We start from the raw sequence: 15247 nt of genomic DNA, 5'->3' as shown, positions 1-15247 counted from the left end.
GAAATGTTTTTCCTTTCAGAAACTGTTTAAATTTTTTAAATAAGATGAGAACTTTTTTCACAGCACTATGAGGAACAGGGGTAATTTCTGCGTAGGACTATTTTTGCGTACGTTCCAAATGCTCATTGGTTGAATTGGTGGTCTGTAACCTAAAGAGTCACTTTTTGTCTTAGAAAAAATAAATAACTATACAGGTATCTTCCTACACACATACTGAATGCATTTGCAAAGTTTCAGTGAAATGTGACAAGCACTTTTTTAAATATTTGATTTTTAAATATAGGGTAACCAAGTTGTGCGAGCAAAAAAGTGACAATATTCTACCATACTTAAATGTATTAAATATTTGCAAAGAACTTTTTCTGACTTTTCAAATAAAAAATATCAATCACAACTTGTTTTTTAACAATATTAATGAAGAAATAGTTTTAAAAGTAATCATTTTCTGAGAAATTGGTCTATTTTTAAAAAATTATTTCTGACATGCCTCCCCCTTTTTCTTGATCACATGTCAAAAATCCTAAATCTTTAAATTTTCACAAAAGGTGATATATTTGGCTTTAAATTTGTAAATACAGTGTTTTCACATTAAAACATGACCAGTAAAGGGCACCTAAAGCAAAAAAAGTACTCAATAATGGATTTTCCATGTTGCCATAGGGGAATGCTGATATGGCCTTAACCGCAGTAATGAAAGTGAGTTTTTCCTCATTTCTAACCTAATTTTTGCTCAAATCTACACAAAACTTGATTTCAAGTGCTTATTACCACCATATTTAGGTAAATATAGCCCTCAAAGTTTAATATTTGATATTTTTACTAAATTTTCTACACTTTTTACAAGATAGGACATAAAAATCAGCCAAAAAGACCAATTTTCAATAATTTGGACCTATAACTTAAAAAAATGCATATTTTGAAGGATTTTTGTAGTGTATTCCTCTCATGGCAAAGTTAACAAGATCTTCAAGTAGTTTAAAGCTATTTCAAAAAACTTTTCATTTTGCCATGGCTTCAACTTAAGGCTAAAAACCACTAATTCCACTTTCCATAGGCTTCTATGCTAATTTCACAATATTCAATGGCTTCTCTGGACTTTACCTTAACTTTAACCTGCAGAGGACTATATATCAGCATGATTCTACATATGTCAGCTCACAATCCTCAGAATGGCATGTGGGGTTAGCAGACTTGCAGTGCAGTACTGGTCACCGGAAGTGAAGGGTCTATAAATAGCATGGGAAATCCCAGTGTTTTCACAAGATAGGGGTATATTTAAAAATCATTATGGAGATTAGGCTTCACATCACAAGAAGCAAAATGCACCTATAAAATGTACAGAAATGTTTTTCCTTTCAGAAACTGTTTAAATTTTTTAAATAAGATGAGAACTTTTTTCACAGCACTATGAGGAACAGGGGTAATTTCTGCGTAGGACTATTTTTGCGTACGTTCCAAATGCTCATTGGTTGAATTGGTGGTCTGTAACCTAAAATCGACGGAAGGGTATAAAATGCATGTAACCTGTACCCATGCCAACTTTTCTCCGTACCCAAATAATGTTTTGCTAAGTAAACATGTTCATTCATACGGTATGTTAAGAACTGAAAAAAATGCATGAAATGTGAAAAGGTCCGTTTCAATTCATTCCTAATCAAGAAAATGATGTACTCCAGCAGTGCTAAAGGTTGTCTGGCAAGCTATTTTCTGACTCGGTGCCATCCTACTTGGGGTATGGAAGAACGGAATTCCAACCTCTTACGTTGTAGGAGTAGAAAATGATGCATATTTTTCTAATATTATTTGTTTGATTGTTTTTCTGAATTCAAAAGGTCAAAAATGTGTAACCGGAAGTTACCGTACCAAACTAATTATTGTGTACTTCTCACTTTCCTGTTCGAATTTTACGTTTCGTTAAGAGGTTAAAACTTCACCTTAAGACTTTGGATAAAATTATGAAAGATTTGATAATGTTTAAAAAAAGAAGTGATTGAGTTTAAATTCCGTACCGTACCTAGCGTCAATCTCTGTACCAGCAGAGAATAAGATATAATCCAGAATGAAAGTCTCATAAACAGAGACTTGCGCGATTTTATTTCTCGTCAAAGAAAATTTTGATATTATTATGATATTCTAATGTCAAATACGCATTAAAATTGTACAGATAACAAAAAATACTGATCTTTGATTTTGGGTACAGAAATTTCGGGTTACAAATTGTAGACCTTTTGAAAAAAGAAAATCATTTTTTTTTTTTTTTTGGAAAAACATTTAAAATCATTAATTTTACCCTAGCCATTATGTCATTTTGTAAATGAGTACCAACTTTCGACTGGAAATATCAAGTAATAATGAAGAAATTGGCAAAATAGTATTTGGGTACGGGGAAAAGTTGGTACGGGTACTGGGTTACACATTTTAGACCATACCAAAATCGACTGACTTTGAAAATATCATGTTTTCAAAAAGTTTCAACTTCAATTGATTTAAAACATCATTAAGAACTATAGGACCAAGTTTCAGTATAAATGTCCTAATGATAGAAAAATCGGTGATAGAATGATTTGGGTACATGGAAATTGGTACAGGTACGGGTACGGGTTACACGTTTCGGGGTGTACCCATGAAGAGGGTGGTAAAGGCACGCGCTCATTTGTTTTTTAGGTTTCAAAAGAGTAATCAAGGGAACCAAGGTTATAGCGGTAATCAAAAGAATGTAATCCAGGGACAAAGACCAGACATGGAAAACTGACATACACAACAAAGAAAATAAAGTAACTAAAATCATACATACAAAGTAACAAAAGCAAATGAGCAACTCGGACTCCACTAAAAACTGGAGTTCTATAGCGCGATTCAAAAAGTCTGCGTAGTTTCGACAAGCTCTGGCATAACGTCTGAGTTGTGATATGAACACTCCTTACACAGGTGCTGAAGGGATGTTGCCACAGATGAAAGGAAAGTTGACAATTCTGAATGAAAAGTCATCACGTTTGTCGTAAAGTTTGGTCAATAGTTTTCCTTTACCTTCGATTTCTAAGTGTAGGTCAAGATATGAGGCTGACTTAACAGTGTCTGCAGCATCCTTTATCTTAAGTTCTTTGGGGTAGATGTAATGCTATTATATTCAGATAATAGTCTTGAACTGATTGTCTACAGAAGATCTTTCGATCCACAGGATCCACATTGAATTAATACCACTATGGGAGTAACAAGTGTTGTGGTAGGACTGCAGACCCTCTTTGACACTTGTGAGTATAGAAGAAAGTTTTGAAAGAGGTTTGGTGTTACATTTTGCAGATCCAGCTATGAAACGTTGTTTGTATGGTTTCTTGTGGAGTTTAGGAATCCAGTACATAGACGATAAATTACAATCATCGTCCTTGGTAGAGAGACCAAAAGAGGATAGCACAGATTTATGGTTATCCACAATCTTCTCTTTCGGAGAGTGTGGTAGCAGTATAGGTCTTATCACTGCTATTATTTTCTGCGTCTACCTCTGATAATAAACATTGGATGTAAAATGTTTTGCAGACAATGTTGTTTTGGGCTTTGTCTGCTGGTACGACAGCATAGTTTTCATGGTAGAAAATGTTTTTGCTACATCGGGGTCTTTGAAACTGATGTAGCCTTTGCACTCATTGACCTACTTAAAACTTTCATTCGTTTCAAAATTGAAGACCTCACGGCCTTTAACCACTCTGACAGAGAATCAATGTCTTCTTGTTCTCGTTTTATCCATTTTCTTGCATAGTCCTTGACGGCATCCATAAGGACTTTAAAACAATAGAATCGGTAAAAGTTGGGATCTCTTTGAAATTGTACAAGGATCCAATTAGTCATAGAAAGGTTTTCGCGGAATTGTGAAAAGGGTCAGAAGCAAATACTGCTACCATTATCTCATTTTTGCCAAAATTTTACACATAATTGGCAAAATTTTGCAACCCCCAAAACCCGCCGCTGACAAGATCTAAGAAAAGCAGAGGAAGTTTACTCTACAAGTCCATCTATACCATGTTCAGTTTTTGTAAGTGACGATATACACTTTCTTTTTGAGTTATTTGTTTATGCTTATCGTGTTATGCAGTCTTTTGACCTTTGAAATACAATGCTTCCTTCTATTGAATGCCTTTAAACTACAAGGGAACATAAGTAGTCATAAGCATATAATGTTAATTTATTTCATCATTTTAGTTTCAAAATTAATTTATTGTTTTAACTTTGACAGCAATTTTTGTGGCAGACTTCGTTTGCCTTTTTTTTTCTGGTCGACATCTAATTGTTTCATGCACAGCAGTATGCTCCAGCTTTGAATTATTTATCTGGTATTATTATTAAATGACTTCAAATTGATATTGGGAACAAGTCCCTGTTATTCAAGGGAAGCTATGAGTTAACATATTTCAACAAAATGCGAATCATAGTAACATAAATTTAGATACAACTTATATTTAACAAATTAAAGAGAAATTTGTGAAAGTCTATGTTGTATAGTAACAAAGTCTTCCATTGTTCAGTTTTTATAGAAAATATTTTTTTTTCAATTCAACCCAAAAAAACAATAACGCTATAGCTGTCGACATTCTTTTGCTTCACATGGTCTTTTTTCTACAGATTTTCCTGTGCATTGGGTGGGCATTTGACAAAACCTCCATCTTGACTGTGTGCCTACACCACATTCCGCATTACAAGGACTCCATTGACCCCATTCCGAAAAACCTGCAAAGAAAAATTCACAGATACTTGTAGACAAGACCCAAATGGAGCCTCTTGATGCCACAGACACCCCTCCCCGTTGTGGCCTTGGCAATAGATTTTGTTTTAGGTCTTACATACCAGAAAACCCAGATGGATAGAAAACACAGTTTGACGGTAACTTGGAATGACTTAAATCACAGAGGCATGAGAATAAAACTGAAAAATACAAAATTTGTTGACCAGATAAAAAACCCGAGTGGCATCAAACGGCTCCATTATTGATTGGGTATGTCTGCAAACTGTATCTGTGTGAAATCTGAGTGTTTAAGAGAAGAAAGCAACCGCTTTGGCATTCAAAGGATGGGCAAGTTCAAATACGAAACTATAAAAACTGAGTAAAGCTCACCAAATGATATCCCGCTTCTACCTTTGTCAGATATGACCATAGGGTCAACATATATAAAGTCGTACGAAACCTGAAGTTGATGCTGCTGCAGGAAAGGCATACATCTTTTGTTAAAATATCAAGTAGTTACGAAATTAAGAAAATACAGAGAAAACTAACAAAGAAGACGAATGGACACCATGATCACTACATATAAAACGGGGTACAATAAAAGAGAGAAAGCTTTCATAGTGAAAGAAAACCCAAGACCAAGTAACCATTGGCCTTATAATAAAAAGGTTTAGATGTAAAATAAGGACAAATATGATAAAAATAATGGAAAAATTACCTGAGCTTACCTCTCTCATCAAATTCAAAACTCAGAACTCAGTAAGAATAAAGCACTGCAGACTGAATATTGTACTAACATTACAATCGGTTCCAGTCAGTGCCTATTAGGCTTAGTTGTTCCAATATGTACCTACATATACATACCCTTATTTTTATTGATCGAGCTGCCAGTGTGTTTACCAAATATTGCGTCAATCGACGAATCCCCGCCTTGGTGAATTTCTTCTGATAAATTTCGAAGCATGGCTTCCGCTTCGGAAAGTTTACTATCCAAAATGAGTTTAATGGTAAGATAGGTCTTCCACTTCAGTGAACCAGAAGGAACGTATTTGAGATTATAAGTTTCCATGGCTAATAGTTCAAGTGCTTTATTATAACTATTTATATCCCCGCTTCGTAGTAGCTTTATAATTTTGCCAAGTCTATCAGATACCGATTTCATAGGTAGAGAACCCTTATGAAGTGAGTTCCGTAAATTAGATAAGATAGGACCTTGGAATATTGATCCGCCACTCTGTGTGCCATGGTTCAGTGGCAGCTGGATTTCTGGCATATGAACTTCAGGTTGAAACCCATAGCTTTGTGATTGCATTTGTGGACTGTTTTGTAAAGAGTACAGCATTCCCTTTACCGGCATAGGCATGATTGCGGGATAGTTACCGCTTTGCGGACTCATTGGTAATGTGTATTGCATTCCGTTCATCGGGTACTGAGGTGGATAATAATTACCACCTTGTTGACCTAGTGGAAACTGGGACTGTCCACTTGGTGTCATCATCTGAGGTGGATAGTTTTCACTTTGTGAATTACTAGGTAAAGGATACTGCATACCGGTCATTGGAACTTGCTGTCCATTTATGCTATTTACGCTCTGCTCTGTGTTTTGTTTCTGGACAATTCTAGAAGAGGAAACATCTAATATTTTAGCTATGGCGCTCAATAGGTCTGAAATTGTTTTTGCTGTTACAGCCAAGTTTCCAGTTTTCGGTGCTGGTGTTGTATCATTTCCAACATGCTCACTAGCATTCGGGTGGATTTCTGGAAGTTTTTCATCCAACAATGGAGGTAGTTTATAATTATGCCTTAATTTCGACAAAATATTCTTTAAAGATTTGAGATCTTTAATAGCATGCTTCTCATCACGCCTTTCATTTTTGATGTCTTTTGTTATCTTGTGCACAACTTTTTTATATTTAGGATTTGGGTGTAGTTTAGCATATTTAATAACTTTGTGTAGTAAATCTTTGCTTTTGCCTTCTTTTGCCTTCATGTTGAGTAATCTATAAAGTTCTTCTATTGCCTTTTTGTAAACATTAAGTTTGTTAGCACCTTCGAAAGATGGATTATTTGCATGATGGTGTGTTTTGGATTCTTCGAAAGATGGGTTGTTTGCATGATGGTGTGTTTTGGATTCTTCGAAATATGGATTCTTTTCATGATGGTGTGTATTGGATTCTTCTAAAGGTGGGGTTTTTGCATGATGGTGTGTTTTGGATTCTTCGAAAGGTCGGGTTTTTGCATGATGGTGTGTTTTCACTTCTCTTTTGATCACATTTGCCTATTAAATGGAGAAAATACAATGACAAACTAAGTGTCGTTTTACAATTTTACAGTATGATGTGGAAGGACTTGCACAAAATGAGAAATATGAAAAACATGCACTCAGTAAAAACTACAAAATGTGAAAAAAAAACACACACAGGAAAATAATGTTTGTTGACAAAATTCAAGTAAACTTGAACTCTAGTAGTATAATGTTTGTTGACAAAACTCAAGTAAACTTGAACTCTAGTAGTATAATGTTTGTTGACAAAACTCAAGTAAACTTGAACTCTAGTAGTAAGAAATAAGTGTTAATGGTATCAGAACATTGTTTTTTTTTTCTTTAAATAAGATACCATCGATCATTTTAGTTCTATACTAGAAACGTTTGTTTGTTTGTTTGTTGGGGTTTAACGTCCGAGCAGTAATATTTCAGCTATATTCACACAATGGACATGAAATGGATGATAAAATGAACATGAAATGATAAAAAAAAAGGATGGGTCACAAGGATAATAGGGTCGACAAATTTTGATTGCCACTAGAAAAAGGGGGGATGGGTAAGGTCGGGCAATTTAGCCTCCTGTGGCGGAGCGCAAAGGTTCCTACTCCTATCGAATACCACAGCAGGGTTCTTTAACGTGTGAGGAACGTGGCACCTTTCCCAACACGGTGCACCACTATGGTTTGCGGTCAGGTTTTCCGTATTATAGCCTGACAACCCCAGCATGTAACATGTCAGGGGTACCCCATTCCACCACCTGGGGCACACATCCCAGTTGCTCTGTGGGCAGAGCGCCTAGCCCCCGGCTAGGTTTCTGAGCCTATTTAGTCGCCTTTTACGACAAGCTTAGCGCTACTGCAGGCCTATTCTTTTGACACCCGGACCTGCACGGGGCATATACTAGAACGAGAAAAGAACATGATTAAATCCCCACTTTAGTGGGAAGTCAAGTAAACGCGCCTCCTAGAACTGAAATTTCTGTACGAAATTCTATGAAACTTTGGCAGTAGGTATGACACAATATGTAGTTGTGCATGTTACCAGTAATTCATTATCCACTGAGTTTAATGGATAGCGTTTTCGATATGACCAACTGTGATGGTATCGGGTAAGACAGTAGGGAATCGAAGTACAGATACACTCACACCAAGTATAATATTAGGTATGTCATAAGTCTAATGGAATGTGGGCACTCCACCATCTTACTTGCTAGTGCATTATACTATATAGACATACAACATGCACATCTAGGATCAACATAGGATGCAGATGAAAGGATATATATACATATATATGTATACAAAATCCACGTGATCAAGCTTAAAAAAGCTAGGTCACTACAACTAATTTGAATATTTAAAGATGCCAACACAGGATTTGAAACATGTTTTTATGACACAACTTCAGATATTTAAATGAATTGATTCCACATTACTTAGTTATGTGCCTTAATTTTCAAGTTTGAACTGGCTGTACCAAATACTTCAGCAAAAAAACAAGAATAGAAATTGCATAAAGCATAATAGGAATCTTCAGGGACCCGGCGATCCAGCGATTTTAAAATAGAGGGGTTAAGAAAAAGGGGTACTCCAGGTTAATATTTGTTTATTTTTTGCCAAAATTTTGCACAACATCCAATTTAACCAAATTTACTAAAAAGGAGTACAACAGATTTTCTTTTGCCAAGTTTAAATTCTGAAAATATTTCTGAGAATTTGTTCTGTACAACAGAAAAAGATCTGCAGTAAGAAAGTTATGATATTCTGAAAAATAAGATTTTAAAGATTTTTCCGAAAATTTATACATTCTGAAATTCAAACCGATTATAAAAGGTAAGTAAGTATACAATGAGTTGCGAGTTAGCCCTACACTGAGTTCTGAGAAAGACCTAAGAGATTTAGTTTTTACCATCTGGACAACCATTTGAAACAATTTGTAAGGAGACACTTCAATTGTAAATATAGCTAAAACTACTAACGAAAACGGAAAAGACACATTATGAACTCAGCGACTAAACCCTTAAGGTTGCATTATACAGATGAGACTGAGGTGCACGGTTTCGTACACAAAACTGACTTGGTCTAATATTGTAAAACTTAAAAATAAAAGGTAAAACTTGGTGGATACATTGATTGTGGGTAGTAGAGCATTCATACATGAATAAATGCAATACTTGTGAAGGTAATGAGGTGTAAAATGCACCCTTTAAGCTATCCGGAAAGATTCATGTCCTCGCCGGATTGGGTTCTCTACCCAACACCAACTGACTGTTTTTCAAAATTGCGAAATTTCGCACTAACTTCATGAATTAAAATTATAAACAAATGAGCAGAAAAAGATACACTTTTTATTTGTTATTTTATTATGATAATACCATGCCCGCTTATTTTTCTGGCAGTTTTAAAGAAAAACCTGTTTTATTTTGACAATTAATTTTGGGAAGGCATCCAAAATTTGTCATGAAAACTAATATATATTGTTATTATGTTACCATGGCTACAGATTTTCATGACTAAATAGAAAAGAATATCTTACTTTTTTCATGGATCCCCATAATGTAAGATTTTGTAAAATATATAATTTTTACAGGAAAAAAATGTTGGATTTGTTTGTTTAATATAATATTATCATTATTATAGTATAATATAGCTTGTTGACAAATTGTCTATAAATATAAAGTTATCTGCAGTGACCTATATCTATATAGTAGAACCTAAACCCAACATATATACCTCACGTCTTTTTCTGCACTTTACACCGATTACGCACAATGGTTGAGTATTCTTTAATTCCTGGGATTCATGAACTACCGTGTCTAGTGGATCATCAATGTCATTTTCCAACCCAGTAATGGAGATTTTTTGCTTAGCTGTTGATAATTTAAACCATATAGAAGTATAAAAGTTAAAAAAAAATTGGAATTACAAAGATGTTATTCGAGGTAGATCATATCTAACAGGGGCGGCTCCAGGATTTTAGGTTAGGGGGCGTAAAGAGAATCAAATGCCGAGCGAAGCGATGCATACTTAGTTTTTTTTGCGGGGGAAGGGGGAGGGAGTAGATTATGCAAAACATAAAAAATAGATTTTAAAAACCTTTTAATTTCCCAATTTTTGTTTCCCAATTTTAGGGGGGTGAACGTCCCTCCCAACCCCTATGAATCCGTCACCATCTGAATATGTTTTTGTCTTGATATTATTCTATTTTTATTTCAAAGATGAGTCACTGACTATTGGATGGACATACTTTAGAATTTTAATTGAAAAAAAAAACATTGGTTATATACCTAACTTGACTTCGAGATACTGGTAACTGATTCTTAATGTTTGGCGATATTGTACCACAAGCTATTGAAAAAATTATCTTTCGAAATCTTGAAAAATGGGAAAAGATAATACTTATCTGATGTTCTTTCATATTTTAAAAGAAAAGAAAACTCGGGTCACCAAACATTTTTTCTTGTCATAAAAAAAAAACAACACAAATTTCCCAATACATTTTAAGGGGGCATTTTCTGGCAAATAAATTATTTGTAAACTAACCATATATATATCCGCAAAACATCTCTTAAAATAGATTGAAAAGTAAATTAGCAGTATTTGAGCATTGGAAATACAGATTTCTACATTAATCTATACGACCACTAAAAAGGATTTCCATGTTACATTTAAAGTATGATTTACCTAACAATCAGAAGATCAATGGATCGGATTTTACTTAAAGGGGATATTTCAGCCGGTAGTTGAAAAAAGAAGATTAACATTTTAAGAAGTAAATATTTTGCGGCTATTTAGAGGTAGTTTATAGAATTTCAAACCACCACATGAAAATTTCTACGTACCTTTATTTTATAGCTATATGTAGGTATGTGTTCACAAGATTAAAACAAGAATAATTCGGGCAAAAATAGTCTTGTTTCCTGCTACCAACAAGAAAAAAGCATGGGTAGGTAGGGAAATTATTTTATTTTTTTAAAACATATTACATTTACGTAATTGGGAAACATTATAGATTTTAAGGGTGCTTGAACAAAAATTGCCATAAATGTTTAGGGTAGGGAAAAATCGGGTTAGGTAGGGTAGCAGAATACAGACCTATTATTCTTTTGACCTCACATCAAACTTGAACGATAATATGTCGTACCGGTGTCACCATCATATATTTGTAAGCCCATGGCATTTTTAATATATGCATATATCAATTGTACATGTGCTGGACAGAAACTTTACTAAAACAATTCACAAAAGTATAAGAAAAGGTAATTTTATAATTAAAAGGGGCACGGTGCCTTATTTAACATGCATGCACTGCCTTTTTTTCAGCATATATTAGGTAGTTATATCTATCTTGTAAGAATACAACGATGAAACAAGTCTGTTTTTGCCACTTCTTCGTCTTGACAATAATTTGGGTGGGGTCTTTAAAATTGCAAAAAAATAATAAAATATCATGCTGGCCAATAGGTGTTTTTTCTGTTTTGACATTTAATTGGGTTTGTTACAGTTTTTATCATAAATATATAATATACACATTTTTTGCTGGTGAATCTGCTGGGTAGATGCTAACTGATATTTTGAAAAAAGAAAAAAATGTACCAACCCAGTACTTCGATAAATACTGAACGGTCAAATATGTGTAAAATCTTCATTATTTCTACATTTTAAAAACACTTTGCTTGTAAAATTTAGAATAATATTAGCTTAATATTTCTTAAATTGCAGTTTATCAAAGAGGGTAGTGCCTGATCCATTACATTAAGTGAAAAATGACCCGGTTCATCATGCTAAAAATGCACACAAAAAAATCCATCTCAATGAAAGGAGGTGCACATCTTCAACATGTATAGTCACTGTGAAAAGTTTAATATTTAATGATCCTATATTTTAAGTGTTACAGATTATCCCGTTTACAAGTACTGGAGCGTGGTCGATGGACGGAGTCCAGCGGCTATTTTACTTGCTATAACCGTTAGTGATGCATGTAACAATCTTATTAAAAATGCATTTGTTAGTTATGTTATAAAAACAAAACCCGATGAAGAGCAAATAATCGTAAGGAATTTGGAATATGTAGTGTTTTTAAAAACGATGTGTCTTGGCTTCTAACGCAATTCAAGTCTTGAAAAAAATCGTAAATTTTGAGCACCTGAAGTTATTGGGTTCGCTTACCTGTATTTTCCGATTTAGTATCAGTATCGCTATCTTCACCCTAAAATACAGATGCCCTTCATTACTTAGATGCCAGGGAACGCCCAACCCTCCGATTTGGTTGTATTGGTCAGAGTCTCATTTGGCATTTTTTATTTTGACTACTATGACTTTACCCAATGGCATGATCACTATTTTTCGGTACGTTTTTCCCATGGCGACCAGAAAATAACTGCATGTTTTTAAGATGACTTTGTCTTTCTTCTTACACAGGGTTTCTGTCCCTATCATTTTTTTCAAGGAGCAATTTTATTTCGTCATGCTTCTTCACTGATAGTTTTCTTCGGGAACAAGTCTTAAAGTTTACTTTTAGTTTCAGCAGGTATTAGTAGCCATTGATGTTGAGAATTAGCCTTATGCATGGTCATGCAAATATTTCATTTTCGGTGAAATTTTCTGCTTAATTGTTACCTGTTAGAATGGAAAACGCTTTTTAAAGATAAGAATTAACTTATATCTTCAGTGAAGGAAAAAAAACTGTTAGTGCCAAATTTTTATGTTTGATCCGATTTTGAAGATGGTGCATGCAACTGGTGTATGTTATAATACCGGTAATAGAGCTTCACTAAAACGTAAGTGTCCACCACTCCAAACTGTGTTCAATCAGGTTCAAGTAAAGTGGTAATTGATAGATCACTAGTAACATAGGCGACAGTTTTCACTTCGTCTTTGCAGACAAGAAAACAAATTTGGGATGCCGGTCCTGGTTTTTTCTGCATCATTATACAGAAGACGAACTTCGGCAATGACAAAACTTGTGCACTTTAAATCTTAATTTGTGTACGAAAAAAAAATGCCTGGACATTGTCTTACCAAAAGAGAAGGGAGCATGGTATTTATAATATGAGATATATCTAATTGTAATATAAATGTAATTGTTGTCCTGCTATGTAAGCAAGATTTCAGCTTTCAGGAGACCAGAAGTCATTGCTACATTTTGTCTTGTTTTGATTTTATATTAACAAACAAATCCTTTACGGATTATGCAAAAAAAAAATCAGTTTTAAGATGGCTTACTAAAGCAAAATCATACATTTTATTCCCTTGCCGACAAGTCGCACTGTATTATCGAAAAGAGCTTTAAAACTAAAATGTTTCACACACAACTCAACTATACCCACTGTACCTGTACATATCTATTCTGTGATGTTGTATGTTTGTCTTATAAAATGGTCAGGGCTTGTTTAGAACCATGAACATGTAACTATTGTCTTACCTTTATCAGCAGAATGCTACTAAAGATGAAAAACAGCAAGGTAAAATCCCCGCACAGTCTCTGAAATATTAAATAACTTAAGTAATAAAGCAAGTCTGAATAAGTGGGGCACAGAGTGTTCCCTTGGCCTTGAACAACTTCTTATCACACAGTATGAGTAAATTTCAAAACTACTGATGCTTAGCCAGTATGTAAAACATAATTCATCTGAATGAAGTTGATGTGTTTACTCTCTTCAAATTTCCCTTGAATAATTATTGCTTAGATTTTTTTCAGCTATCTATGTCATTTGCATATAGGGTGGTAACATATTCTAATATTCCCTTATTTTTATGTCAGACCATGCCATTGGATTCAGAGATATAAATAATTCTGATACACAATTATAACCCATTTGCTTAAAACTTAAACACATAATTAATATCTACCGGATTTGATGAAATCACTGTTGTCTTGTAACAGCTTACCATGAAGCATAACTCCCACTTGTAAATTCAGTGATTTTCCAAGTTAAGTATTAATTAAATATCTTAAGACTTAGTCCATGTAGGATATTCAGAGAAAAAAGAGTGCATTAGCAAAAATAATAGTAAATTATTAGTCCCATAATTATGACAAAAACTGTTGTTTTGTTAATTGCAGAGGTAGAAATAAAAAAAAAGAAATATTTAAACCTAGAACGGCTTTTAAACAGTAAGCACAAGGAACAATTCTCTCTCCTGGAGCTCTGATGTAAAATCTTGTATTCCAGCAATTTCCTGAAACCTAATTTTGTGATCTAGCAAACAATATCAGATAAGTTTTTTTTTTCTCAAAAATTCATTAAAAAAGTATGATTTTTATTTTGTGATGAGATACTTTACCATTGTTTTTTTTAAACTCCGAAAAAACAGGTCTTACAAACAAAAATGGCCAGTCATAAGTGAGATAATTACGGAAGCCTATTGGGGACAAGGTTTTTCTTTTTTTTAATTTGTTATATCATGTTACTTATTTGATATATCAAATTAATTATTTGTTGTATCAAATTAAATATTTGTTATATCAAATTAAATATTTGTTATATCAATTAAAAACTTGTTATACCAAATTATCAATTTGTTATATCAATTATAAACTTGTTATACCAAATTATTAATTTGTTATATCAAATTATCAACTATAAATTAAAAGCTGGTTGTCATTCAACTCCATTTTCTGGAAGTTCAAGGGAAACAAAATTGTGAAATTTTTTTTCTTATGTTAATTTCCCTAGACTTGATAATCTGCTTTCAAAGTTGGTCCCTAGTTACAGTACACACTAATACTGTAACAAATGTGCACTGCACCACGATCTTATTTTATCAATGCTATGATACGACAAGAACATTGAAACACATTACCGTAGTATAATGGGTAAAATAAAAAGCATTCCTTTCCCTGTGACTGATTTCACGATTTTGGCTTCGCACCAACACTGTCAGCACAATCGCAATGACGTATGAATTTGATTAAAAAAATGTAGAGAAATAGCGTATTCAAAGATTTAGGGATGGTAGTCTATATATGTAATAAAAAAATCCCTAGATCTTTAAAAATACAAATTTCTTTATTGTATACATTTTTTTTATAAATTCATACGACTGTGAACAGTCAGTGGTGTCAGTGACTGAATATGTTTTGATGACTACAAAAATGCCAAGAATTAAGGTGTGTTCTTGGACTTCTAAACGCGAGGTTCGTCCCACGGGTGATACATTAATTTTACTCGATGCATAAAGCCCAGTGATGTTTATATTTTCTCAAAGTTTACCATTTTCTTAAAGGTACGTTCTTCATACTGCAACCAACCGGAAGTATTGATG

The 15247-nt window shown here is 33.8% G+C and overlaps 1 protein-coding gene across 1 annotated transcript; it reads right to left on the bottom strand.

Moving 5' to 3' along the window:
- Positions 1–4159: 4159 nt before the first annotated feature.
- Positions 4160–15247, bottom strand: LOC148607864 (uncharacterized). Its single transcript, XM_088546058.1, has 6 exons — positions 15196–15247; positions 13404–13463; positions 12149–12188; positions 9713–9849; positions 5579–6992; positions 4160–4719 (listed from the first exon to the last, which is right to left on the bottom strand). Exons 1-6 carry the CDS (start codon positions 15196–15198, stop codon positions 4568–4570), a joined length of 1806 nt encoding a protein of 601 aa, XP_088402184.1. The 5' UTR covers positions 15199–15247; the 3' UTR covers positions 4160–4567.

The sequence above is a fragment of the Perna viridis genome, chromosome 9 (genome assembly GCF_037379345.1).
Source record: "Perna viridis isolate PV_CMFRI_1.1 ecotype Kerala chromosome 9, ASM3737934v1, whole genome shotgun sequence".
In the NCBI taxonomy this organism is placed as follows: Eukaryota; Metazoa; Mollusca; class Bivalvia; order Mytilida; family Mytilidae; genus Perna; species Perna viridis.
This window is presented reverse-complemented; position numbering and strand designations above follow the sequence as displayed.